The sequence below is a fragment of the Anser cygnoides genome, chromosome 6 (genome assembly GCF_040182565.1).
Source record: "Anser cygnoides isolate HZ-2024a breed goose chromosome 6, Taihu_goose_T2T_genome, whole genome shotgun sequence".
NCBI lineage: Eukaryota > Metazoa > Chordata > Aves > Anseriformes > Anatidae > Anser > Anser cygnoides.
Genome location: NC_089878.1, coordinates 20,825,911 through 20,851,697, shown reverse-complemented (window position 1 = coordinate 20,851,697; position 25,787 = coordinate 20,825,911). Strand labels below are relative to the sequence as shown.

The 25,787-nt window shown below is 37.5% G+C and overlaps 2 protein-coding genes across 3 annotated transcripts in view; one reads left to right on the top strand and one right to left on the bottom strand.

Annotated features, from left to right (window-relative positions):
• Window positions 1-3,730, bottom strand: part of SLC25A12 (solute carrier family 25 member 12) — a 51,321-nt gene extending 47,591 nt beyond the window's left edge. Inside the window, exons 1-2 of one of the 2 annotated variants that reach the window (XM_048061541.2) lie at window positions 3,540-3,730; window positions 3,024-3,077 (exon numbers count right to left, since the gene is read on the bottom strand). In XM_048061541.2, the coding sequence (XP_047917498.1) occupies window positions 3,024-3,077; window positions 3,540-3,551 (66 nt within the window). In that variant the 5' untranslated portion in view covers window positions 3,552-3,730. Of the gene's footprint in view, window positions 1-3,023; window positions 3,078-3,475; window positions 3,496-3,539 lie in introns of those variants that run through there. The other variant, XM_048061542.2, reaches the window with a different exon arrangement.
• Window positions 3,731-3,845: 115 nt separating this feature from the next.
• Window positions 3,846-24,709, top strand: HAT1 (histone acetyltransferase 1). The gene is made up of 11 exons (XM_048061568.2): window positions 3,846-3,997; window positions 6,404-6,475; window positions 8,519-8,594; window positions 10,296-10,416; window positions 16,238-16,417; window positions 16,644-16,765; window positions 17,266-17,370; window positions 17,725-17,831; window positions 19,451-19,602; window positions 20,899-21,015; window positions 24,304-24,709. The coding sequence occupies exons 1-11, from the start codon at window positions 3,991-3,993 to the stop codon at window positions 24,469-24,471; spliced, it is 1,227 nt and encodes a 408-aa protein (XP_047917525.1). The 5' UTR covers window positions 3,846-3,990; the 3' UTR covers window positions 24,472-24,709.
• Window positions 24,710-25,787: the final 1,078 nt, after the last annotated feature.

The window sequence follows — 25,787 nt, the reverse complement described above, 5'->3', positions numbered from 1 at the left end:
TAAGTATCTTTTGCAACAAGACAGGCAATTGTTAATTATACTTTAATTTGCAGATAAAATATGACAAACAATCAAATACGTATTTCCCTGTCTTGAATTATGTTACAATATATTTAAAAATTTACAATACATGTATAACCTATCTCAGAAAGGCACTTCATGAATTTGCATATGACTTTTTTTTAAGCTTCATCACAAAACATGAGCACACAAAAAATCTACTCTATTCGTACAATGTCGTGTTAGGTAGCACCATGCTTTTACAAGTGATGCACTGTTTGAAAAATTGCTTAGTTTTCACTTTAAAGTGGGGCTTTATATCCAAATGATTTTATCTGGGCAGAGAAGAAAGAATTTCTAAAACAAGAAACCTATGGACACTCTCAACATTTTTATTTATTTATTTATTTATTTTTAAGTCTCAGGTATGAGCAGGAGACCCAGGACATTTTTAAGAGGGGTAGGGGGAAGTTTCACATATGAAAATTTGAAAGTTTTTGGGCTTCTTTCTCCACCTTGCTAAACAGGTTTCATTTGCGTTTAGCAGATGGGGAATAATTCAGTTATCTTTCCCCAGGGTTTACTGTGTCTTGCCTAAGAAAAAAGAATGAAGTCTCACTAAGAAATCTGATAATTGTTGTCCTATACAAGCATTTAATCCTTCTGTGAATTTCTGTTTTGTTCTTTTAAGGCTGTCACTGAAGTCAGTGGTTAACAAACATCTGAGAGGTAACTTATTTGATGGTGTACACACACGAGGTTTTAATGCCTGCATTCCACAGTTACAGGATTACCTGGAAATAATAGCACAATGCCTACTTTATGCAAGTAGAGTATTAAAGTGAATTAATTAAACCATTAATTTTTAATGGTTTAAAATAACTTCGAAAAACTTAGAATTCCTAAAGCTTGCTAAAAGAAAGGCAAATGTTTTATTGGTTAAGATACAACTTAGACTGGCAGAGGAGTCAGTGTTATCCCATTAGAGGATACGTATGAATAGAAGGAAATTTAAGCACACTCTCTATGAATAAGGTGGCTGACAAGGAGGCCTAGAGTTCACATCTTCCCTTGCATCCATTTCCAAGGGAAGCCAAATTTAGGAAGGAATGCACGCCCTTTAACTGAAGCTCACAGAACAGGCCTGCACCCTCAGCAAAGAGCACAACATATCTGACCCGTGATGTGTGCAACACTAACAGTATTTCATAACAAGACTCTACATATAACTTAGTCTTAGAAAGACTGGGTTCTCTTTAGATTTTTTTAATGTTTGCAAATAAGTTTGCTTGCTACCTATCAAAGAAAGAACATAGTTTCACCTTCAATCAGAATCAAATAACCCCCCCATTTCTATAAACTCTTCCTATTTGAAGCAGTGTCTGTGTTATGTCTTTTTTTTAATGACAAATCTCATGTACCTAAGGGGATACAAAAGAGCTTTTGTATTTTTGATTTCTGAGGGCATGAAACATTCTACAACTTAATGTACGTGTTTCTTTGAAAGTTATATGGAGAAAAACAAAAAACTCTTTTAAGCCTGTAGTTTGTTTGTTTTTTAGGTGAATAAAGGATGTATCGTACAACTTAATCTCTAAGCTGTCTGTAGGGCCACATCCTTCCTCTCCGCTTTTCCCTGTATCACCAAAATCATAGAATCATAGAATCATAGAATATCCTGAGTTGGAAGGGACCCTTAAGGATCATCAAGTCCAACTCTTGATACTGCACAGGTCTACCCAAAAGTTCAGACCATGTGACTAAGTGCACAGTCCAATCTCTTCTTAAATTCAGACAGGCTCGGTGCAGTGACCAATAAATAAAGGACTTCAAACAATTTACTCATTTCCAGAAGCAAGTACTTCTAGTGACTATAAGTCAAGAATCACGCAAAGTTCCCGTTTACAAACCGAATATTTTCACATCAGGCTTGGGTTTTTTCTGGAAACAATTTTGCACTACAAGTATATGTATGAAAATTCATATTTTCATGATTCCTGTTTGATTAATGTACTTTATTGTATCCCTTACATACAAAAGCTGAATGTCACATCAACAAGAAATGAATTTGTGATAGAATAACTTTAACTAGAAATTAACAGCTGGGCTTCCATGATTTGATTCCAAAGTTCTAAATTTTAACACTTCAGTGATGTTATCAGAGTAATCTGTTACACAAAATCAAAAATCCCCCCAAATAATAGTTGAGATATCATGTCTCTCTCTTGGGCAAAAAGCTTTCTTCATCTAATTCTTACATGTTAGATAACAAGGTAGGTCCAAAAGCTGCACATCAGAGATGTCATACTCGAGCTCATTATTTACAATATTAGCTCTAATATTTACATTCTTCCCTTTCTCATAGAGTTAAGCTTCTTGAATATACTGTGTAATACTCATCAGGAAAGAAAAAAGATATTTTAGTGATTTTGGAAACATCCATGAATTAATCGTGGACCTAAAACATAGGACCTTCAAACCTTAAAGCTTTAAGACTGATGGGATTTTTCTTTCAGATCATGCTTCACTGTAACTAAAGGGAATGGATAAAGCTTCACATTATTAATTAAGTATGGTAATTTCAATGTCCTGCAAGAGATAATATTATGAAATACATCAATCTTAAAAAAAAAAGTTTAAATTCTAAAAACATCACCAGAAATCTATCTATTTATAAGAGGATCACATAAAAGCTATACAAGTATACAGTCTTAATAAGAAGTATTTTTTAGAATCGTGTAAAAGTTTATTTAAAAATAACAGCTATGGATGAAATTATTTGTTATAGAAAGTTAGAAAATACTTCAGAGAATTACTTAAGATTAGAATTTGGAGTGGTTGACCACCATTTGTGTCAGGAGCAGTTTCACCTCAACGCCTGAAGACCCCCTCAACATACAGTGTACTCGAAACGCACTTCTAAGCGCTCCATGACCAAGACACACATATGACGCTGTGGCTAACAGCTGGAAAGGCAAAAATACAAGTCCGTCAATCAAACAACGTTTGACAGGTCCGTTTACCTGCAAAAAAATATTTCGCAGCTCAGCAGGATCCGCTCTCTTGGTTGAGGGCACCTGCAAATAAAAGCAAGTTAATGCTTCACCAGCTGAGCTACCGACACAGCTGCGAAAACCCCCGCAACTGACACCGATAAGGGCTGCGCTATCAGCTCCCTTATCTAAGCGATAAGGAGACTCTCCGAGGTGAAACCCCTGCGGTTACCGCCGCACGCTCCCGTAACCCAAGGGCCGCTGCCAGCTGCTGAAACCCGGCGGCTCTCCGGTGCCACGACCGCCCCGGGGGGCGCCCGGCCGCCACCCCGCGGCTCCCCGCCGCCTCCCCTCAGGAGGCGGAGGCAGCACGGGCTGCGCTCGTCCCTTCCCCGCGGCCGCCCCGCCGCCTTCCCCTGGCCCCCCGCGGGGCTGCCCCGTAATGGCGGCGGCCGCCCCCTCACCGCCCGCAGCCCCCTCACCGCCCGGCGCCTCCCGGCCGCCCCCCGCCTCCTCACGAGCCGAGCGGCGTGGGGGTAGAGTCACCTTGACCGCCATGCTGCGCCCGGCCGCCAGCAGCAGCGGCAGGAGGAGGAGGAGCGCGAGGAGCCTCCACGCGCCGCCCCAGCGCAGCGCTGTGGTACCGAGCGGAGCGCCCCGCCCCTTCAGCGCCTTCACGCTGCCGCGGACGCTGACAGGGCAGACGCGAGGCCGCAGCACTGAGCGTGCGCCCGCCCGGCCCGTGCAGCCCGCGCTGTGCCGGCAGCGGGCGGGGCTATGCAAATGAGCCGCGGCGCGCACGCCCTTCCCACAGGCTGCCGCCGCAGGGGGGCGTGGCCCGCGGGGGTGGCAGCGGGCATGCGCGCGAGCGCCGTGCCTCGGCCAGCACCAGCCGTTCGCTGCGTGCCGCGGGCGGAAGCGGAAGAAGGAGCGGGGGCGCGTGTTCTCACTTCCGGCGGGTGGGCGCGCGGGCTGGTTGGTCCTGCCCCGCTCCGAAATGGCGGGTGAGGCGCGGGACGGGGCGCCGGTGGGCGGCGGGGGGGGCCGGCAGCGGCCGGCAGGGAGGCCGGCAGGCTGGCAGGGCGGGCGGGCGGGCAGGCAGGGCGGGCGGCTCGTCGTGAAGCCGCCGTTGCTCCTCAAGCCGCCCACGGGGAGCTCGGGGCTGCAGGGGAGCGCCGTGATGGCGCCGCTGGCAGGAGGGGACGCGGAGGCTGGCAGGGGAAGGGGCGCTCCGCTGCCGGCCGGCGCTCTGCGTGGTGCCGAGGGCCGGCTGCGGCTGGCTTCGTGTCGCCTTCCTCGGCCCCGCTGGGAGAGGGGGGTGGCTGGGGCATTGCTGGTGGTACGGGTGCCCCGATTCAGGAGCACCTGTTTGTGAGATACTGGAAACGTGCAGAAATAAGGTACAGAATAGTAGCTAAAAGACGTACTAAGGAACAAAATAGTAGCTGAAAGAGGTACGTCCTATGTTTGTTAGAGGTCTTGGGGTTTCGTCTTCCCCGAGAGTATTTGTAGTTGCTGGGTAAACAAATAGCCGTGTAACGTAACGCGTGGTGCTTGGGGATAGTATTTTTTACACCCATGTATGCAAACACTTTTGAGAAAACCTGAGAAGCTGAAAGGAGGGTATTATAACTTTGTTTTTCCTGGCTGACAGTCTGTCACCAGCTTTCTTTTTCAGTCTATTTACTGCTCTTCAAATACAGCGTCTGCCTGTCTTTTGGAAAACATTTCTTAGTGCGGAAAACAGATTTGCCAGTCTTAAAGCAAAAAACAATAGAGCCTTTAAAAAGTAGGAAGGATAAAAAACTAAAACTTACTTACTAGAGGGGTGGTGTGTTCTGAAATGAAGTCAGTAAAGTTACAAAACTTTAGTCTTCCAAAGCAGCCGATGTATGCTTTTCGGCTTTAGGTCTGTTCTTTTATTTTGAGACCACCAGTCTCTAATTACGTTGTTGGGTGAAAAAGTATTCCTTCCATGTGACGTATTTATTTTCAAATCCTTGTTGAGTCCTCAGTCTGTAAGAAGGAAATTCATTTTCCTCGTTTTATACAGATATCAAGATAGCTCTGTAACGTAACATCTGGAGGCATATCTGCACATTTTTATATATTACTTGCCTGTTCAATTTCTGCTTCGGGGGAAAAAAAGATTACCAAAAATGTTCTTTCCATAATCACTTTTTAAGTGATCTTTTACTGGATGAAATACAGGAATCTTTGTTAGTGCCATTTGAAGCTTTCAGTAAATGGATTTGCATCAAAATCCTGCGTTAGCAAAGACTCTTTAGCCAGCTGAGAGCTCTGATGTTTAGGGGGAAAAATGCTCTTTTGAGATCTCAGGCACAGAACTTGGCTCCTCTTTCTCCATTTGCAGAATAATGTTTCCTTAAGTCCCAATAAGAAAACTGGCAGGTGGGGTGTGAATGGTGCACGTTTCTTGCTTCTGTTTTAGTGGTTGAGCCAACAGTCTCTGCGGTGTTTCTTGTTTACATATTTGACAACATTTGTGTGTTCTAATTTGGTTCTACGGCTTGGGATAGAGGTTGATGGGGATGTGAAACTTGTAACAGTCAACCATACCCTGTGCTTACTCACTGCATTTGTTTTGTGTAGTTTTTGTATAGTTATGTCTCTGTAAACTAAAGCATGCTTATAGGAGGTGACATGAATTTTTTAGAAAGGTGTAGTTATTATGAAAACAGATTTGTTTTGCCTCTTAAAGGAAGTGGCAATGTTTACAGGAAGTAAGGTGTTCTCCCATAAAGGTATGCTTTGAGTCCTCTGGCAGAGCATTACATTTGACTATAGCTTCATGTAGATCCGGGTGTCATCGGGACAAGAGTCTCCAACTCTTACAGAGCTGGAATGATGAGCCTAGTAATGCATGTCCAATAGAGCGTTACTCTGGTATGAGGCTTCAGGGCACCCCTGCTCTCCGGAGAAGTAATAAGAAATTAGAATTGGGATGAACTAGGTATCTTGAAATACTGATGTGCAAATGCGTGTGTTCTTGAAAAGAAACATTTGTCAGACTGAATTCTTAGTTTTTACTTGTTGCTTTCCAATGTGTTTTATTAGTAATGAGTTTTAAACACTTAAACATTTAAACGTTATAACATATAAATGTTTTGAATATAATCCCCTTCATTTTCAGAAACTAAAGAGAAAGATACTTCTGGTCTGTTTTCTAGTTATTGTTTGTAATTCCAGAAAAGTGTTTTAGAAATCTTAACATTCCTCTTATATTTGGAGTGCATATTGTTTGGGGATTTTTCTACTTGTTCAATATTTTTGGTGTTTTTGTGTTGTGGTTCTTTCTGTCCTTGAGAACCTTTTTCTAAACATATTTGTTGAATAATAGTAACACAGATTGTGCACATCTAAACCATTTTTAAAATCTTTTTCTTCAGGACTAACTGCTATGGAGAAGAAGCTGGCTGAATACAAATGTAACACAAATGAAGCGATTCAGCTAAAGCTAGGTAATGTCGGTTTTTAAGTACTGTGCATTTGAATTAAGAAACTTTCTTATAATGAAATCCACCCAGGTTTTATATATGTACCTGTTAATGTAAATATACAAACACAAGAATAGGAACGCAGTCTAATTAGACTAATACTAGCCTAATTTTGCTAAGACTAGTGCAGTTAAGTATAGCTGTAGAAACTCAGGCTTGTCCCTGCATCATAATGTTATCTGCAATTTATTAACGTATTACTGGAGTGCATTGGAATTTAACCTCCCTTATTTTTCTTTAAGTATTCAGTATGTTCTTTCAGTTTCTTCTTCTCTAAGCCAAATGCTATGATGTAGTCCTAAGCATCTGTTGTTTTCATGGTGACCTTAGAAGCAGAGCTCATCTTGTTAGGGTTACAAATTTCTAATTATTTTTTATTTTACATCTTTCCCTTTCCTCTCTTTTTTTTTTTTTTGAGGAAATAGTAAACACAAGAAAGAAAACTGAAAAGTGTTGTGTTGTTGGGTTGGGGTTTTTTGCTGCCCCCATGCCCTCCCCCATCTAGATTACCCAAGCCATTTTTAACAAAGTGTTTAAAACCTGAGTAGAAGTAGTATGTTACTCTAAGATTTTAAGAACTGCTCCTTGCTTTATATAGCTTGCTTATTAGGACATCCAAAATACAAGCAGAATTACTGAACTCTTGATAGACTCACTTATATCTGAAACTATCTTACTTGTAGCAGTAATTTCTTAAGAAGAGAATAGGTCATACCTGTGTGTTTTTAATCTTTCTAGCCCTTCAGCATTTTGTTTCATTGAACAGAATAAATAGCATCACTTGTTAAGAAAATAAAAGTATTGAACCTCTTAAGCACTCCTCAGAGCTACCACTAACAGTCTGTTCCATAAAGTTTAATATTATTTTTAATGCATAATAAATTTAGCCTTGTGATCCACACCTGTCATTCTAACCCACGTACTTAAATCTTTAGGCCACTATAATTGTGAAACATTTCTCTTGCACTTAAACAGTATATTTGAAATAATCAGTTTGGGACTGGATCTAATGTTTTACGTTTCCACTTCTGCCTTTCAAAAACCCAAGGAAAGGATGAGAAATAACAAGAACTATTGGAGTGAATTTGGTCTAGAAATCCGAGGAGCTACTCATGAGTTTTCAGGGAGACTGCTAGAGGCTTTTTACTTGTTACTCATTGCCCTCTCTCTCCTAATATTTTCAGTTTTCTTTTTTCTTTTGCTGAGTGTAGATGTCACATATGCAAGCTATATTAAAAGAAAAGATGAGACTTCACAAACTAATACCATTTGGGAAGAGGAAAAAAATCACGCATTTCCCATGTGCATATAAAAGCACACTGTCTTCTTCTGGGTCCTCATTTGATCCATGGTGATATTTCAGAATTGCTCTATTTTTGCCTTTTTTTGTTTTGCTACTTTACCTCAACTGTTTAGCTCTCTGGAAAAAAAGTCATGGGGAGATAATAACTAATTATTTTTGTAATTTTGGTGCAAATACCACTATTGTATTAGTGCCGTTGTTTTTAATGTATCTGTGTTGATTCTTAAAAATTTTAACATCAACATTAATGCATGTAAACGTTTTTTTCTATTCATCACTCTCTGAAGACTACTTACAATGTGGTGTTCTGAACTACATATGAGAGAAGAGCAAAAAAGCGATAAGGCAGCTTCGATTACGTGATTGGTCTTGTTTAGTGTAGGAATATCCATTTGGGCAGCGTACTTGGTGTTCAACACGGAGTAAAAGCCAGTAACAGTCAGGATATATATGTGTATGAAACTGTATATATATATGTCTGAATATGCATGTATCTGCATCAATTTCTCCATTTTACTGTGTTTACTGATTTGAGGAAATAACATGCATCTAATTTTCACAAGATGTATTTGTTTCATTTGTATGTCAGCCTAACGTAGGCTCACAACTGAAGCTGTTTATAGTGAAAGAATGCATAAACATCTAGCAACGCATCTCTGTATGAACAAACTGATGACTTGGTCATGTTCATTTTTTCTTCTCAGTTCGCTTTCCTGAGGATTTGGAAGATGACAACACAACATTTAATCCAGAGTATAGCCATCAAGTATTTGGAGATGAGTAAGTTAAAGTTTTCAGAGTAAAATTAATAGGTCTGGAAGGGGGAGGTTGGTTCCTAATTGCTAGAGAACAGGAAATACTACTATAGCAAACTATTTAAAATGACACACAATACTTCAGTTTTATGACTGTATAGTTAAATAATGGCCTTGGTATTTAGCATGTGGACTTACGGCCTTGTAGTCATTTTATGTGCTACTTTTAAGATATTAGCAGAGGACAAAATGCCTGATTGTGCAAACAGAATTACTTGTCTCAATGGCTATTGCATTCAGGTAATCTGTTAAGATTTGTAAGAATTAATAATTCTTCCTTAAAACTTTCACAGTAATGAGTGCCAAAAAGGTATCTGTCAACAGTATACCAATTTATTTTTTACTACAATATAGCATGGAATTTTTAGTGAAAAAGATTTAAGTATTAACTTAAACTCATATTCTTGGCTGTTATAGATAATTGATAACTATTGAACTCAGGCATTTGTTTTCTCTAATACGTACACCTGTAATCAGTTAGATATTCAAGAGATACAGAAACTGTTTAAAATAGGCATTTCATCTTTTTTCAAGTATTCTAACTTAAGTAGGGAAACTAGCCACTATGTCCCTAGTGCTAGAATGTCATTTAATACTATCAGAAGAGCAATAGTGAAAAGTCTGGCTGTAGCTTTAAAAAAAAAAAAGTTAAAGCTTTAAAAAAAAAAAGTTAAAGGAAAATACATGCGCATATCTGTCTACTTGAAACAGTTTTTTAACTTTCAATTCCTTTAAAGAGCATTCTAAGTACTGTGTGCTACCTATAGTAATTGTAATAAAATTAGTTGCACTATTGCACATCTACTGCAGCTATCACTGAGAGTAATTGTGCTTTTAGTAATGGGAGAACTCTCCAATCTGTCAGTATAGCTAACATACAAATTATTGTTCTGGCAATTCAAACTTTAAATTAGAAATGTGCTACCGTAAAGGAAAAAGCTCGGTTAAAATGCATTAAAAAAAAAAAAGGAAAGATTCTAATGTCTTTCTGTGAATATAACCATTTTCTGCATTTCATTTTTTTTGCCTGAAAAGAAATTCTCTAGATTTAAAGCAATGTAGTACTTATATTCAGGCAACTCACATTTTTTGAAGTGTATTAAAAAAAAAAAAAAATCTCTAGTCCATACCTTTTTGTATTTACTTGGTTCTAATTAAGTCAGATAAGTATATAGCAACTTTCCACCAGAAACACACTTGTTGCTATGATTTGTTATCTACTTGTGTTTTATACAGTAACTTGCAGTAGTGTTCCAAAATGTTAGACTGCTACACTGCAAACCTAAGTTTTAGTAAATGATATTAATTGGTATTAATAAATAAACAATAATGAGGTTAACATATTAGAAACATAAATACAATATTAGTTATCTTAGGTATTCTTTTGTGAGCTATCACCGTAAATGTACAGGCGCTGTCTTACTGAGTCCAAGGACATGTTCTGTTTCTGCACTAGAGGAGCAAAATAACTAATAAAAATAATGTAAGGCATTCTTTCTCTAGAGAGAGACGCATTCAGTCTGATTCCCGTTTTCCTATAAGGAGTCTTTAGAATGCCTCGCTGGGAAAGATGATGTGAATTTAAAGTGATAAGTGAAAGCGCTGTATTGTGAATATTCTGTGAAGCTAATTTAGATCTCCTGAATGTGCTTTTTTCCTTCCTCAGTGAAGTTGCCTTTGGCTACAAGGGACTGAAGATCCTCTTGTACTATATTGCTGGTAACCTGTCAACGCTCTTCCGCATCGAATATACATCTAAAGTTAATGAGAAGTTTGACTGTGTGGAGGTAAAGACAGAGCCAAAGCTGTACTTATTGGGAAAGTTTAATGGAATATAGACAAAAATTCAAGGTTTAGTAATTACCCACCCAAACATGAGTTACATTTAAAAAAAAGCTTCCCATTATACTAACCTAAAAAAAAAGCTTTGAACTCCATCTGTACGTTTTCTCATTGCTCTTCCTTTGACTTCAGTACTGCCATCAAAAATGTGCCAAATGCTACAGCCAAACAGAAGGTACTAATACCAAGGCTAGTTCCACAAAAAAAGGCAAGTCAATTTTTATGTTAGACGTCTCCAGAAGGACTAGTGGTTTTCTTCATATTGAAGAGAATCCAGTAAGAAGGAAAACTGATTTTTTTCAGAGTGGATTGTAATGCATGAAGAAAACTTTGTACCATCTGGGTTTTGCTTAGTTATAGGGAAGAAAAATTTGATTTCTTTTGAAAAGAGCTACTGATGAGGTTATTGGTGAATCTTCACAATATTCTGTAGTGTGGTTATACACTTGCACTGACTTCAAATTACTCTGCCTGAGAAAAGCTATTCTCTTTTCTAAGAGTAAGCATCTTTATGATTTGAAGCTGTATTTAAAGTTCATAATTTCAAATTCATCAGAACTTATTTAAATGCTTTCAAGGGAAAGCCTGTCTTTCTAAAGAAAAATAATACTGGAATGAAAGTTCTATAGATTTGTCCTTCCTTGTTCTGCACTTGTGTTAAATATACTTTTAAATATACTTAGTTCCGCAGGCTAAGTCCCTGGAAATATACTTTTGTATTTTGAAATATTTCTGAGGCTAGGACAATATATCTTGTGAGTGAAAGGTCATATCCTTCAATCTTAATAAGCTTTTAGAAATAAATAAAAAAAAGAAAGCCTGTTGGCTAAGTAATAACCATATTAAAATCAAACAGACCACGTCCAGCCTTTCACCAATATAATTTCAAAATCGTGTCACAGTGGGAATCCACACCAAAATACCTTTTTTACTCACATGCTATCTATTTTCTGTACAAATAACAAAGCTGCTTTACTTTTCTAGAAGTACAAGCAAAGTAAACAAGGTATGTCATGCCTTAAACTAACACTGCAGCTTTTCTGATCGCTCAGAATCCTTGCTTTTTTCAAGCCCAGCATTGCCTCTACTGAATTATTCCTCCAGTTGCTTAAGGGACTGAGACGGGGACAAAAAGATCATCTGTTTGAGCTAGACTTCCGTATACTCTTTTTCTAGAATGCTTACAGGTTTTGACTGAAGCATTTTCACTGTGCTTCCTTTGGTATTAACACAGTGTGTCCTAATAAGCTGCTCATATGGCTACATCTAAACCTTAGCAAGGAAAAAAGACATGGTGGTCAACAGTCTCGTTCTGCCGTTTGTATTTAGCATTAGTAACACTACATGAACCTCTGATAATGTGTTGATATTTGAAAATAAGCAGGTTGTTAATTTAAATGCATATTACCATGTATTTCTTTAAGTAAACTGTTTAGTTGCTTAGCTAATTTGGGATACTAATATTAAAATACAAACCATATACTGTGCATGACTGGTAATCTTTCTGCTGCAAATCGCGTTCTGGAAAGGACAGTAGTCTGCCTTGAACAAGCTGGTTAAAAGTGAGTTTTAACGCCGTGTCAAGTTATTCACACCTTATCCCCACGCAAGCCCTTTCAACAGCAGGTGACTTTATTCTCTGATAGGAAGTTTGTTACTGTTATTACTACAGCAGCTGCCACTATCTCTGTCTGCTAGGGACTGACTGAAATATTTGCCTAAATACTGTTTGCTGTTTCTCCAACATCTTTAAACGTTAGGTAAAAAATTAAGATCCTGAAATGCCAGTAGCCAGAACTTCAAGTATATTTATGCATCTTAATATTGTTTCCCTGAAGATGGACCTATATATCCCATGTTAGTAAGGAAGGCTCAGGAAAGTGTAATCATGTTTTGAACAGAAGTATGTTCTTGGTTAGCACTCCATTTAATGATAATGGACAAAATTGATCCCTTGGGTGGAGTTGATTCTTTTAAATATCTGAAGAGAGGCTGCTTTCTTCTAGTGCAAATATGAATAGCATTGACTTCTGAATTGCTAGCTACTTTCAGATTTGCAGCTGTTCAAGTAGCCTCCTTTTGTTTTGGATTTCATGATGGAGTGAAGGAAAGTATTTCACTAACTTATAAAACAGTCTTTGCTATCAATATGTTATCTTGCTTTGCAGCTAGTCTAATATATTTGCTTTAACACAAGTTAGTGAGTGCAATTTTAATATTAGACGTACTTTTTTAGGTAATACAACAGATCGCTCTATTGTTCCCCGCTAGAATTAATATTTCTAACTGATAGAAAAATTCAGCTTTCAAATATATTTCTATAATTATTTTAAGTGAAGACACTTTGAAATAACATCCAAGTAATACACAAATGTTATAATTGTCTATTAGTACAATAATAATCTCTATTTTAAGAAGTATTGAGAGTTGAATATAATGTACGCTTAACTACATTGCCCACTTAAGTAGTCCTACTACAGATCAAGTCTAGTTATGAAGTCCATACTGTAGTCCCCATCATCTCACATGGTTTGTGTATGAAGGCAATACATTACAGGTAGCACTTGCATGAACCATAAGCTCAACGAGTCTCACAAGTCAACAACGGTTTTTGCACTCTTAAATGTCTTGTCTGTGCTTAACACTGCTGCAGCAGCCAACAGGATTGTTCTTCCTTAAAGAAATGGTTCTGTGTAAATCCTTGCAAATTGGTAAGATATGAGTGCCTTGCTTGGATAAAAGAAACCTCTCACCAATATCAAAGAAATACACAAGGGAAAGGCAGTAAACAAACTTCAGTAACTCCTTGGTATATGAGCACTTTGGAGAAGTTTTTTGAAAGTGCCTACGATGTAATGGGTGCTTCTCTAAACAACTACAGGTATTAATAAATCAAGCTGTTTGTATGCTATTGGTATTTCCAGATTCCAATAATTCAGGACTCACTAACTGAAAATTGGATCACTTAAACTTATGTCACCACTCAAACTGAGGATTCTGGGATTTCCTTCTGTAAGAAATGGAGATCTTATTAACCCTAAAAGTAACTGACGATATAGTTTCTTTCCTTTCTTAGATTGTCAGGCTTCATTTCAAGGGGAGAGAACCTTAGGGAGGCAACAGGTAAAAATATGTTGTGGTTATGTAGAATCATAGAATATCCCAAGTTGGAAGGGACCCATAAGGATCATCAAGTCCAACTCCTGGCACCGCACAGGTCTGCCCAAAAGTTTAGACCATGTGACTAAGTGCACAGTCCAATCTCTTCTTAAATTCAGACAGGCTTGGTGCAGTGACTGCTTCACTGGGAAGCCTGTTCCAGTGTGTGACCACCCTCTCGGTGAAGAACCTCTTCCTGATGTCCAGCCCAAATTTCCCCTGCCTCAGCTTCACACCGTTCCCACGGGTCCTGTCACTGGTGATAACAGAGAATAGGTCACCTGCCTCTCCACTCCCCCTCGCGAGGAAGTTGTAGACTGCGATGAGGTCCCCCCTCAGCCTCCTCTTCTCCAGGCTGAACAGGCCCAGTGACCTCAGCCGCTCCTCATACGTCTTCCCCTCTAGGCCCTTCACCAACTAAGAACTAAGATGCGTTATCTTACGTGCTTTCAACAGGTGAGAGTTTGTCTCCTGTCACTGTTAGATGAATCTTATGAACATGAGGGGAGCAGGTTTTTTTAAACATGACACACAATACTTCTTACAGCATGTTCATCCCTTTTTATGTATCATCCACGTGGTCTGTTATTGATCTGATGCTTGGAATTCCTGTTTTAATTCTAGAGGATTTTTACATGTTTTTTGCAGATGTGCAAAATGAAAGTCAGTAGAGATTCTTAGTTAAGGATTCCTAAAAGTTTATCACCAGTGCAGACTTAAGATCGGTGTAAATAATGCACTTATACAATTTGAAAAGAAATGAGTGTTTCTGAAATACTGTGCTTATACAAATACTTATTCTTGTTAATGCATGTAATTCCATGATTCTGCAAAACACGGCTAATTTTGTGTTATGCAGTTAAATTAGCAAATGTAAAGAAAATACGTTAAATCAGTATTACTTTAGGATGAACAGAGAAGGTGTTTTGTTTTGAGAATGAAATGGATGTAAAGACTGTACATGTTTTAACTGGGTTGTTACACCGAGTACTGTAGTGCTATATCTTAATTGCTTAATAGCGCTCTCTACAAATATAAATATAAATGTTGGTAGTACCAAACCATTAAGAATAAAACTTGTTTGTGCTGAACCACATCCATCTTTCTCTACACTAAAAATGTAACTGAATGATAAAGTGCTATTCATTTGCAGGTGCATTGCTTCTACTTAAGGGAGGATGGTTGAAAGGACAGGAATTAGTAGCATGTTGTATTAGCCTTTTGTAGTGTATTTTGTTCTAAGCATCTTAATTTCCCTGTTTTGAATGCTAAGTAGCAAGGGTCTTGGTTTTGAACTAATACCCATCATGCATGTAAACGGTGTGAAAGAGCTGCTTAGTAAGTTAACACAAAGTGTTCTTGTGTAAGTCCTTGTGGAAATAGATACAATACAAACATTACAGCTGAACTCACGGCAAACTCCATTAAGTAAAAACCTGGATTCATTGTCCAGAGGAAAGTTTGAATTGAATGTAAGCTCATTTTGTTGAATGTAATGTCAGGCTTTTAGGGGTTGTATTGAGGAGTACGGTTTTGTTAAGTTGAGACCAATTCATTAAGTTTTATTGCCTGGTGAGAAGCAGTAATACGTTATTGTGAAACTTCATCAAATATTCATGGTTAAAAAGAAGTAGTAAATGTATTCAATCAAGTGGTCTTTTTGGGGTCTGAAAAGGATTATGAAGTCTGCTCAGCTGATAGTCTCTAACTTTCAGTTTGGTTAACTGAAAAAGGGTACTTCTAATCTCTGAATTTAATTTTGATGTTAGAATATTTCTTTCCTCCCTGGTGTTAGATTTTACAGGTTGGATATGCTGTCAGTATCCCTAAATGATATTTTTATTATTTAATCAACTTTGTTTTCAAAGTGTTCTTTGATTAGAATGCAGGATGTTTGTCTTCTGAGTTTGCAATGTAGTTTGCAGCTGACTATAGGCAGGCATTTCAAGCAGTGAGACATAAGACTGCAAGTGTGTGCTAGCTGTCACTTTCTTGTTTGGGGGCTACTGTTTTTGGTCTTTGTTCCTTTTTCTCCACTCAGTTCAGCACCACCTAATACCTCTTAAGCTGCTTGTTTGGGAACCCCAGCTCCATAAGGCTATGTGCCACAGTCGTAGAGACTTGTGGGATGAAAAGTCTTGGCTTCTGATTTTACTGCTCTTTCAGAAATAAATGTGTTGCATCCAACAAACTAGGAAAAACAAGAGTAGTGTTCTTTCCATGTGACTGAATTTATAGCCTCCTTCCTTGTCTTGCCATTTGTGGTATTCCTTCACACAATGCTTTTATTAGAATAGCTATCAACGCTCTTAGGTTTTTCATGGGTAAATGTAACAGTCCACGAACATAAAAATGTTCAGAAACTTATGATGTAACTACTAGTTTTTGGATACTGAGGGTGGCTGGACTGTGACCTTCCTGTATCTCTCCAGTCCTTTGTCTGCTGGGATGTCACTATTGAACAACAGGAACACTTCCTTGCCTTGTTTTCTTTGAAATTGCTGATAGGCCATAGCACCTCTTTTTATATTCATCTCTAATAGCACAATGGTCACTTTGTCTTTTTTTTAATCTTCCTCTGATCCTGACCCCTTTTGTATTCCCCAGGCAGATGATGTTGAAAGTAAAATTAGAGAAATCATTCCTCCTGGTTTTTGTACAAACACAGATGACTTTGTCTCTCTGCTGGAAAAGGAGGTCAACTTCAAGCCCTTTGGAATGCTGCTACACACATATTCTGTTCATAATGAGGAAGCTGGTGAAGACATAACTTATCAGATATATAAGGTATGAAAAAATAAGTGAAACTTCTCAAGCAGACAACTTAGTTTACTTTGAAGTGAGGAACTTTGTGTAATGTTTCAACTGGAGTATATAAATGCGATCATTTAACCAGTTTATTAATTACGAGCATGTTCTTTTTGTACTGGAGAATTTAATTAGGTTTTACAGATTTTCTTTCCTCTTGCATCTGTGATAGGCTTCACCTGACTTCTCCTGGCTTTTTCCCTAGGCTGACATGACATGTCCAGGCTTTCGAGAATATCATGAAAGGCTTCAGACGTTCTTGATGTGGTTTATTGAAACTGCTAGCTTTATTGATGTAGATGATGAAAGATGGAACTACTTTCTAGTGTAAGTACAGTTCTAAAGCAATAGTGGACCTTATTACCTCCACAAAGCCTGCATTTTAATTGTGGCTGGCCAATTATTGGAGCAGTATAATGATATTTTTCCCAGGAAAGAAAAACCATTGTTTATCAGGCTTGAGTTTTCCTCCATTATGCTTTGGGAAACCTTGAGAATAGAGCTGAATTAAATGCTGTTGTCCGTTAGAGCCCTGAATGTAGGCTTAAACAGTAAAATGAGCTTTGCCTGTGTTTTCTTTTACTTGCCACCTATTCATCTTTATAATAGGCAAGTGCACTGAAGTGCTGCAAAGAGGTCTGATTTATCCAAGTTGCTGCACACCAATTAAGTGAATTGTACATTCAGAACATAGCAGGTGTACCCATTGGGCCCTCACAGAGTAGCTTGCTGACACTGAAAATTCAGTTGGAGAATGGAAAAGAAAATGGACACTGCATGGGAGCGCGACTGTAATTGACCTGCTTGGCTTTCTGTTTTATCTGCAGATTTGAGAAGTATAATAAGGATGGAGCTACGCTCTTTGCGACCGTAGGCTACATGACAGTCTATAATTACTATGTGTACCCAGACAAAACCCGGCCACGTGTAAGGTAATTGGCGGCGTAACTCGTGCCTTGCCTTTTATTTCAGAAGAGGGAACTGCTGAAGTTCCCAATACTTGTTTATAATGGTGTTGATTTGTTTAAAAAAATCCCCATTATTAGCTGGCTATGCACTGATTTATTTCATTGTTCCCTTCTTGAAGCAGAGGGAATCTCAAACAAGTTTTTGAATATTTAGCAATTCTAAGAGCAATTCTACATAAGAGTTATGGTTTAAAATTAAGATTGGTACATGTACTTTAATGAAAAATGAAATACCATTTAGTTTTTAAGTCTTTATATTATAATGTTTGCAAATGCATGCATTTGAACTGAAATATCAATGCATTCCTTTGTCTGTAGCCAGATGCTGATCTTGCCACCATTCCAAGGAGAAGGCCATGGTGCTCAGCTTCTTGAAACAGTTCATAGATACTATATGTCTTCTCCTACAGTACTTGATATAACAGGTCTGTGTTAAATTTTTAATTAAGTTCACCTGTTCAATAACACAACTTGTAGCATTCACAGATTGCTAGCCCACAAACCAACTTTCATGTTTGCTTGTCAGAATTAAATGGCCTTTTGAAGATTTAGCTTCAGCTCAGTTCAGGATTAATGGTACCCTGTTTTATAGAAGAACTGTATATAATGTAGCTCCCTAAATCCTTTACTTAGAGAACAGCACACCAGGAAAATTCAATCCCTAGCATGCACGGATTACCAGCTAATTAGCCATTTTATTGTGAGATACACAGCTGAATTTGCCAGGAGATCAAGCTTTGTCAAATTTCTTGTTCAACTTACTTCTATTAGCCAAAACTCAAAACTGAGAAAAATCTAAAATAGCATATTAATATTTGTGCAGGTAAAAATTTTACAGACTAAGAATTTGTACAGGACTTGTGCTTCAGGAGCATGGCCAAATGCATCCATCATGTCAGAGGTGTGTGCGCCATACATAAAAATAAAATTTTATGGAAGAAGGGGGGGGTATATACACCTGGAAAAAATATAGCATGAAAGTTGGCTACAAATATGATATTTGTCCTGTGGTTTCAAGACCAGTATAGGAAGAAACACAGTTCAAACTCGAATTGACTATTTAACTGTAGGTGCCATCTCAGAACTCATTTTAGGTCTTAGTTTAAAAAATAGTTCTCCACCTCCCCAAAAAAATAATTAAAATGCAATAGAATACTTGCTTTCTTTATGTATCACTGCAGGATAATCCTAACACAAGGTAATCCACCTGGTAATTTGAATCCAGTTCATAGGAACCTAGGGTAGTACTACTTCCTCTATGCAACATGAAGTCTTGTTCATAGAGTGGTATTTTTTTTATTATCTCTTTTCCTGCTAATACTACAAAGCTGTACGTTGCTCTTACAACTGAGGATAAACAAATTCTTAACACTGAATAAATCATTTGACATGTTTCATGGCTCAGTGCCTTAAATGCGGAGTTGTAGCAAACAGTATGAATTTGCTCTAAAATAGCTTTTAATTATAGACTTTGTCCTGCTTTTTTCCATAAATAAATATTCTCTTTGGCACTCAAGTTACGGAATCTTTTACGTAATTATTTATTGTCATTTTTATGAGAAAGTCAGGCTTGACAACTGTGATATGTGGCCAGAATACTTAGTAAAATTAAGCAAAGCCTTTTCCTCTTTTCAGAAAGGTTAAAATTTAAATTCCCTGGAGGAAATAATGCTTTAAAACATTTCAGAGTTTCACTTTTGCAATGAATGTTTTGTCCTGGTTATAACTTGTCATCCTAGCTGACACAAGTGAAATGTATATTGCTAGTATACTATATAGAAACTATCTGAACTTTTTTAAACTGATTTGGGTGAAAAGGAATGGAATAAATGAATTTCAGTACAGCTTCTCCAATTTCTTTTGCAGAATACATGTCATACACCTAAAACTTTGATAGCAGTACTTACAATTAAGCATGGTTGTTTATATAGTGATGGATACTGTATCTGGTTTTGTCTTTCACAGTCCTTGTAATTACATACAGGAGGTGAAGCAACAAATAATGCTTATATTAACTATGTGCTCTTATATGCATTCTTTCTAGCTGAAGATCCATCTGAAAACTACATAAAGCTAAGAGACTTTGTTCTTGTAAAGCTCTGTCAAGACATGCTTTGCTTTTCACCAGGAAACTTAATGCAAGGCTTCAGTCAAGAAATGGTGATGGAAGCTCAACAGAAGTTGAAAATAAATAAGGTATTAAATCAGAACTGTTGTAGTTGGACCTATTCTTATGAAGCTAGTAGAAGAGCAATTTAAACATAGATGTGGAGACTTGGAATTTGCATACTCCAGCATATTTTAACAGATTTCTAGGATCTATCTCAAAGAGAGGTACATAGCTCATGGTTTGAAATGCCTTTTTTTTTCCTACTGATATTGCTGATGTAATAGAATCTGAGAGTTACCAATTTTTTCAGGTATCAGCTTCCATTTTTTTCAAGTATATCTATACAAATAGCCATTGTTTTGGGAATGCAGAGCACTAAAGTAGCAAGCAACTCTTACTAAGGCAGCTCTAAACATTTAGAGAACTAAACAGTTAAATTTAACAATTAAGTTCGCTGATAATCTCCACAGTGAGTGATTAAAGTCATTGCTGAGTATAGTAGTGAAGAGGCAGAGTTGCTTAACTCAAATATTTGAGTATAGTTCTGTGAAAACATTGAATGAGTCTTACAGCATGCAAGGGGGACAAGCGGTATTCAAACATTCACAAAAATCATACGTCTTGGGTAAGGGAAGTACATCTGCAGCCTTCCGCGTATGAGATCTTAAGCCGCAGAGGATAAATAATCTGATTTTTTTAATAGTATCTAAACACATATAGCAAACCATTTTATTCTGTTGCTCAGCAAAGGAATACTTGATCTTGAATTCAGTTTTAATGTTGCAGCAGTTAGTAGTAATATAGTAGCAACATGAATCTTGTTTCCTTCCCAGATGTGACACTAGCTGATCAGTGTTCCAAAATTACTTCAATTTTCTATTAGAAATAATTAGTCTTCCGTTCTCTTCCTAGTAAACAGAAAACTTTAAATATTGTTTCTTTCTCATATTTAGAACTTCCAAGTAGCTTTGTGAAGAGTGGTAGGTATGTCAAGATTATTAAAATTAGTACAGGAGGTACTGTGTAGTAATAAATTGCTTAATGTCACTCTAGTTCCAATCCCTGAGTTCTTTGAAGCCATTTTGGACTATGGCTTCTGGACTTTTTGCTGCTCATTTGCTGCAGGTCATTGAAACACCTCTGTGGCTGGTACAGCATTTTGAGAAATCAGACACTGGCTGCATGGAAGAAATAGAGAAATAACTAATATTTATTCGTTTAACCCACTGGTGAGGAGGGTCAGGCTCATAGGCTTCGTCAGTGCCTCTGACTGGTGTCCGATAAGCTGAGGAATCACTCAAAGTGGATAAATACTGTCATATTAGAGTTCTGTTAACTGATCTTTTTATTTGGACATTATTTTTATTCTTTCTGTTCATTAGCAACACACAAGACGAGTTTATGAAATTCTCCGATTGCGTGCAACAGATATGGGTGATGCAGAACAGTCCAGAAGCTATCGGTTGGATGTTAAAAGAAGACTGATTGGCCCCTATAAGGTGTATATGACTTAAGTATCATTTAATACTTACTTCAAGGCTAATTATACTTGATTTTACTTTCATTTCCATAAATGTAGCTGATGCTAATTATGTTGCCAATCAACTACTATTAGTTATGCAGTGATCAACTGACACGTATACAGATGCAGAGAACATTAGTTCATAACTCTGCTGAAGGTCTTGTTTGTCTCCTGTTTCTTGCTCAATTCCAGCATTAAGTTGTTATTGAGCTTATGGTATGTAGCCCTACAGGTGACATTACATCCAGATAGACTTAAGGGGGGGAAAAAAGTCTATTTCTTGAAAAGGTTAAGAACATCTTAAATAAACAAACCACAAAGTTGGAGGTGAGGGGTAAATGTCATAGCACATTTACACAGAATACAAGGTATAGTTTAGATTCCTGTTCTACTTGTTAACTGGGTCTAACAAAGCAGCTTGCTAGAAGTAATAATAGCCATGTCAACATAGGACTCCATGCAGATGGGATATAAAGTAATTTCAGAAGTGAAGTTCAAGCAACTACTGAACTTAGTGTAAAGTAATTTTCATAGTTCCTACTAAATATGCTTCTGAGGATCTTCAATATAGGTGATCTGTGTTGCATTAACTGACCATCTGAGACACATATGTATGTGTATATTGTAGTTGCTAATCACGTCAGTCTCTGTATTAAGAGTTAAAAGACCACAGATGAACCTAGGTTTATTGCTGTAACTAGCTTGTTAGCTACTCTGCAATTACGTACTTACTGAGCAGACCAAAACGTGGTTGGAAAAGTTTGGCAAAGTATCAGAATTATCTTGATTATCTTGCAAGCCTTCCTGAAGCAGCACTTATCCTGTTATATCAAAATAGCAAAACTCTGATTGTACTCATGTTGGACTTAGGGGGGCTGTTAGCAGAAATGAGAACCCAGCACTGCATTAAACACTTGGCTGATCTGGAGACAACGCCATGTCATGCTGAGTGACAGGATCTTAATCAAAACACTTTCTATTCTTTCATGAGTGTCTTGTCTCATTTGCTAAATTTCACTCAGTGTCCACTACAAATAAGGCCATGATTTTCCATCTAACAGGACTGTTACATGGTTCCAATTCATTCATTCAGCACTGAAGTCCTGTGGGGAAAACCCAAAATTCCGTAGGCATCTTCAGTTCTATTGCTTCTAACAATCATTTCAACTTGAATCTTTGCATGTAATAAATACATTAAGGAAAAAAAAGTTATACAGATCTTTGTATTGCTAGATATGTAATATCGGTCCTCTAAAATTTTAGAATATTCTATTTCATTTAGAGTATTCCATTTAATTTTTCAACAATAATTCTTTTCAAAAGAATGTAAACAGGGAAAAGGTGTTGGCTGACTTTTAGGTTAATACACTGACTTTAAACAGTGCTTCCAAAAACGTTTAGTCATGCTCTTGTTTAAAAAAATTAGCCTTTCCAGAACTGCAACTAAACTCTCAATATGTAGTAATTTGGAGGAGGAAAGTAGCTTTTTGTAAATAATCGGCAATATTACAGCATTCTTAATGTTACTTTTTTATATAAAGCACTTGATAACTTCATTTGGACGGTGCCGTCCAGATGTAGAATAAATTAAGATAGTGGTACTTGCATTTTACAGCTTCTTCATGGCTAGCTGTAGCAGAAATACAACTGATTTCAGAAACCCAAACCAAAAATCCATTAATACACCTATTCCCCATCAAGTCTTCACATTAGCAAGGAGATTATTATTGCTAAAAGTACTGCAATTTTTACATATAACACACCACTCAATTGGAATGACTGGTACTGACAACTATATTGCTCCTGGTATAAGAACTACTAATACAGGAAGTGAAATACATGGTACATGGCATCGCTCTGAGGTAATCCAGAGGGTGAACAGCTTGTGAAATTTGGTGTTATCAAATATTCTACACAGAAGAGAAAAGGCTATAGCCTAAATGTTTTTTTAAGCTTTGACAATTTTTTTTTAAGCTTTGATTATTCAAGTAGTAGGGAGCTAGTTTCTATAGAACAGGGGACTTTTGCTTCTGCTCTGTAAAGCCATTGCTGTATGTGACAGTGTAAAATCTATTTAGTGAAGACTATCTTTATTGAAAAACAAAAAATCTGCTTACCTGGGGTTAGAGTTCTCTCTATTTGTCCTACAAAGCCCATGCAGAGCATTCAATAAATACCAAGTAGAAGTTCTGCTTTTTCTTATACATTATTAGCAGAATTGTTCTTGCTATACTCCATGTACCAACTGCTGGGATATAAAACTTCTAGATGTCTCAAATTTAAATTAGATTATAATATACCTACATATTTCTGTTAATTAAGCAGACTTGCAATTAATTCTAGAATAGAGAGGTTTTCATTTTTCTACTGACAAACTTTTTGCTCAGAAAGGTTCTCATGTCTAATTTTATTTGGGTGACTTTCACATTTTGAGTATCTTACTCATTGTTAGCCATAATTGCTTTCAAATATGACTAGATGTTGACTGGATAGAGCAAACATGAATCTAAAATTCCAGCAGTTATGTTGCTTTCGACATCCTTTCTACAAGGAAATGTTTCTTGAATATTGGCCAAAGATGTACTTGGAGGCCTCATCAGGACACCCATACAGGATCTTCTCCTTTTTTGAACTGAAATTTATCTATCTATGGGATCTGTGGGAGATTACTAAAGCTTCTCAGATCTTACCCATTTATAACTTACCATGGTCTCAACTCCCACTTCCTGACCCTCAGCATCAGTCATCAAAATCAAACAAATTTTCCTTTGAGAGAGAAGTGTGAAGTTAAACAGAGTATAGAAGGGCTTTGGTCTTGAGACTGATGGGAAAAGCAAACTTGTTTGAGGGGAATTTTTTTTTAACAAACTTGATGATTCCACGGGCATGGGAAATACTTACTGATGAGATACCAAGCATACATAATGCATATATTTCTTTTTTAATTGCTTGATTAATGACAATATAGAACTAAATATTGTGGTAGTTTTTCTACAATCTAGTTTGTCATGCCATAAATTCTAGTAGTGTAACGTTAGTCCTAATCAGTAGGCGTAAGGTAAAACTTTGAAACCATTTTTCACTTCGCTGGTTTACTGGTAATACAAAAACTATGAAGCTTTAACCAAAGAGATTTCCTAATTAAACACTGTTAATGTTCTTTATTATTAGGGATATCTTAATAATGAAATTGAATAAGTATAATGAAATACTGTATTTTTAATTGTTCGTTACATTCAAATTACTGTTTTGTTTAATTGTTTAGAAAAAGCAGAGAGAACTTGCCAAGATGAGAAGGTGTCTAAGACCAGAGGAGCTGACGAATCAGTTGAACCAAATAGACCTAAACATGCAACACGAACAGTTAGAAGAGAGCTTCCAACAACTTGTTTCAGATTACCGAAGAGTTCTGGAACGACTTGCACAAGCGTGAGGATCCTACCTGTACAGGAAACTTGCAAATTTCTATACAGTGTTGTGAAGCACATCTTTAATTGCCACTTAACTGCAAAAAAAAAAAACTCATGTGACGTTTTAATCACATTAAAGGTGATTTGTGTTTCTGTGCATTTTGAATATTTTCTATTTTTGTGTTGTAGATTTTAAAATGTACTTTAGGTTTGGGAGCACTTATTGCTGAAATAAACAATGTAGATTCTCAGATACAGTAACACTCCAATTGTTTGAATTTTCTTTTACCCTTCTGTTTTGCCTCAAGAGTTAACAGATAACTGAATAGCAAGATATGTGATACTTAGATTGCAATTTTCTTATTTCTCCTAACTTGATCCTCCTCAGGCTGTTTTACTTGGGTCTTACAATACTGTGTAGGCCTGCGCAGTCTTCAGTTGAATGCTATATGAACAAGTAACAAGGCTGGTTCTTTGGTCTGTCCAGCACACTTCCTGAGTACAGGCTATTTACCGAGATATCTTGTCTGTATGATCATGTAGTTCACCTACAGCAGTATCAAAAACTAGTATAATCGTTAACGATGATAATGAGAGATCTCTCCTGAGCTGAGTAGTAATCCCTGAAAGTAGAAGGGGAGGAGTGGTGGTGGTTTAGTTTTTTCATTTTGTTTTTCATTGAGCATGTTGAGGTGTTGATGTTAAGCCAAAAGGGAAAGTTGAGTGTAAGAACTGTTTTAATTCAGTTTTCTGCACTTGTGTCTCTGGATAAGTCTACTGAAGATGTTATAATAACACTGCCTCACCTTTCACATTACAGAGGCTGAAGTCATTCATGAGGTAGATGGAAGAAGTTTAAGACTTAAGAAACTGTAGGACTAACAAGGAGAAAAACACTTGATTGGTTGTTTGCCCCTTTATCTTGTTTGAATGTTGTTTCCCTATTTGTAAGTTGTTATTCCTGTGGGGGGAGAATAGAAAGGCAGAAGAGTCTTGCAGGTCTGCTCCTGCTTTCTAGCACCTGTTGTGGGAAAGGTTTGTCTGTTGTGACCCGCAGGGTATATGGATATCCTAAAAAGGCTGAACAATGTAATGAAATGGTAGAGATGGTGAACATTGTAATATTCCATTGATGGTGGAAGATAGATATGAAAGAAGCTACTGAGAAAGATGCACAAAATCATTTTTCTTAGACAAGCTGTGAAACCTCTTGGGGCAAACTCATCTTTTCATAACCTACCGGAATATTTTCTTTTTGTTGACACTGTTGAAAGTAGTGAGATAGAGAGTCTAGTTCTTTTTGTGGTAAAGGTGCTGTCTTAGACTGGGCATGGTTTCT

What these genes read in the sequence shown, in the direction of transcription:
- HAT1 (XM_048061568.2), top strand. An exon ending in AGATGGAACTACTTTCTAGT is followed by an intron (nt 16,766 to 17,265) that starts GTAAGTACAGTT and finishes TTTTATCTGCAG; the next exon opens with ATTTGAGAAGTATAATAAGG. An exon ending in GACTGATTGGCCCCTATAAG is followed by an intron (nt 21,016 to 24,303) that starts GTGTATATGACT and finishes TTAATTGTTTAG; the next exon opens with AAAAAGCAGAGAGAACTTGC.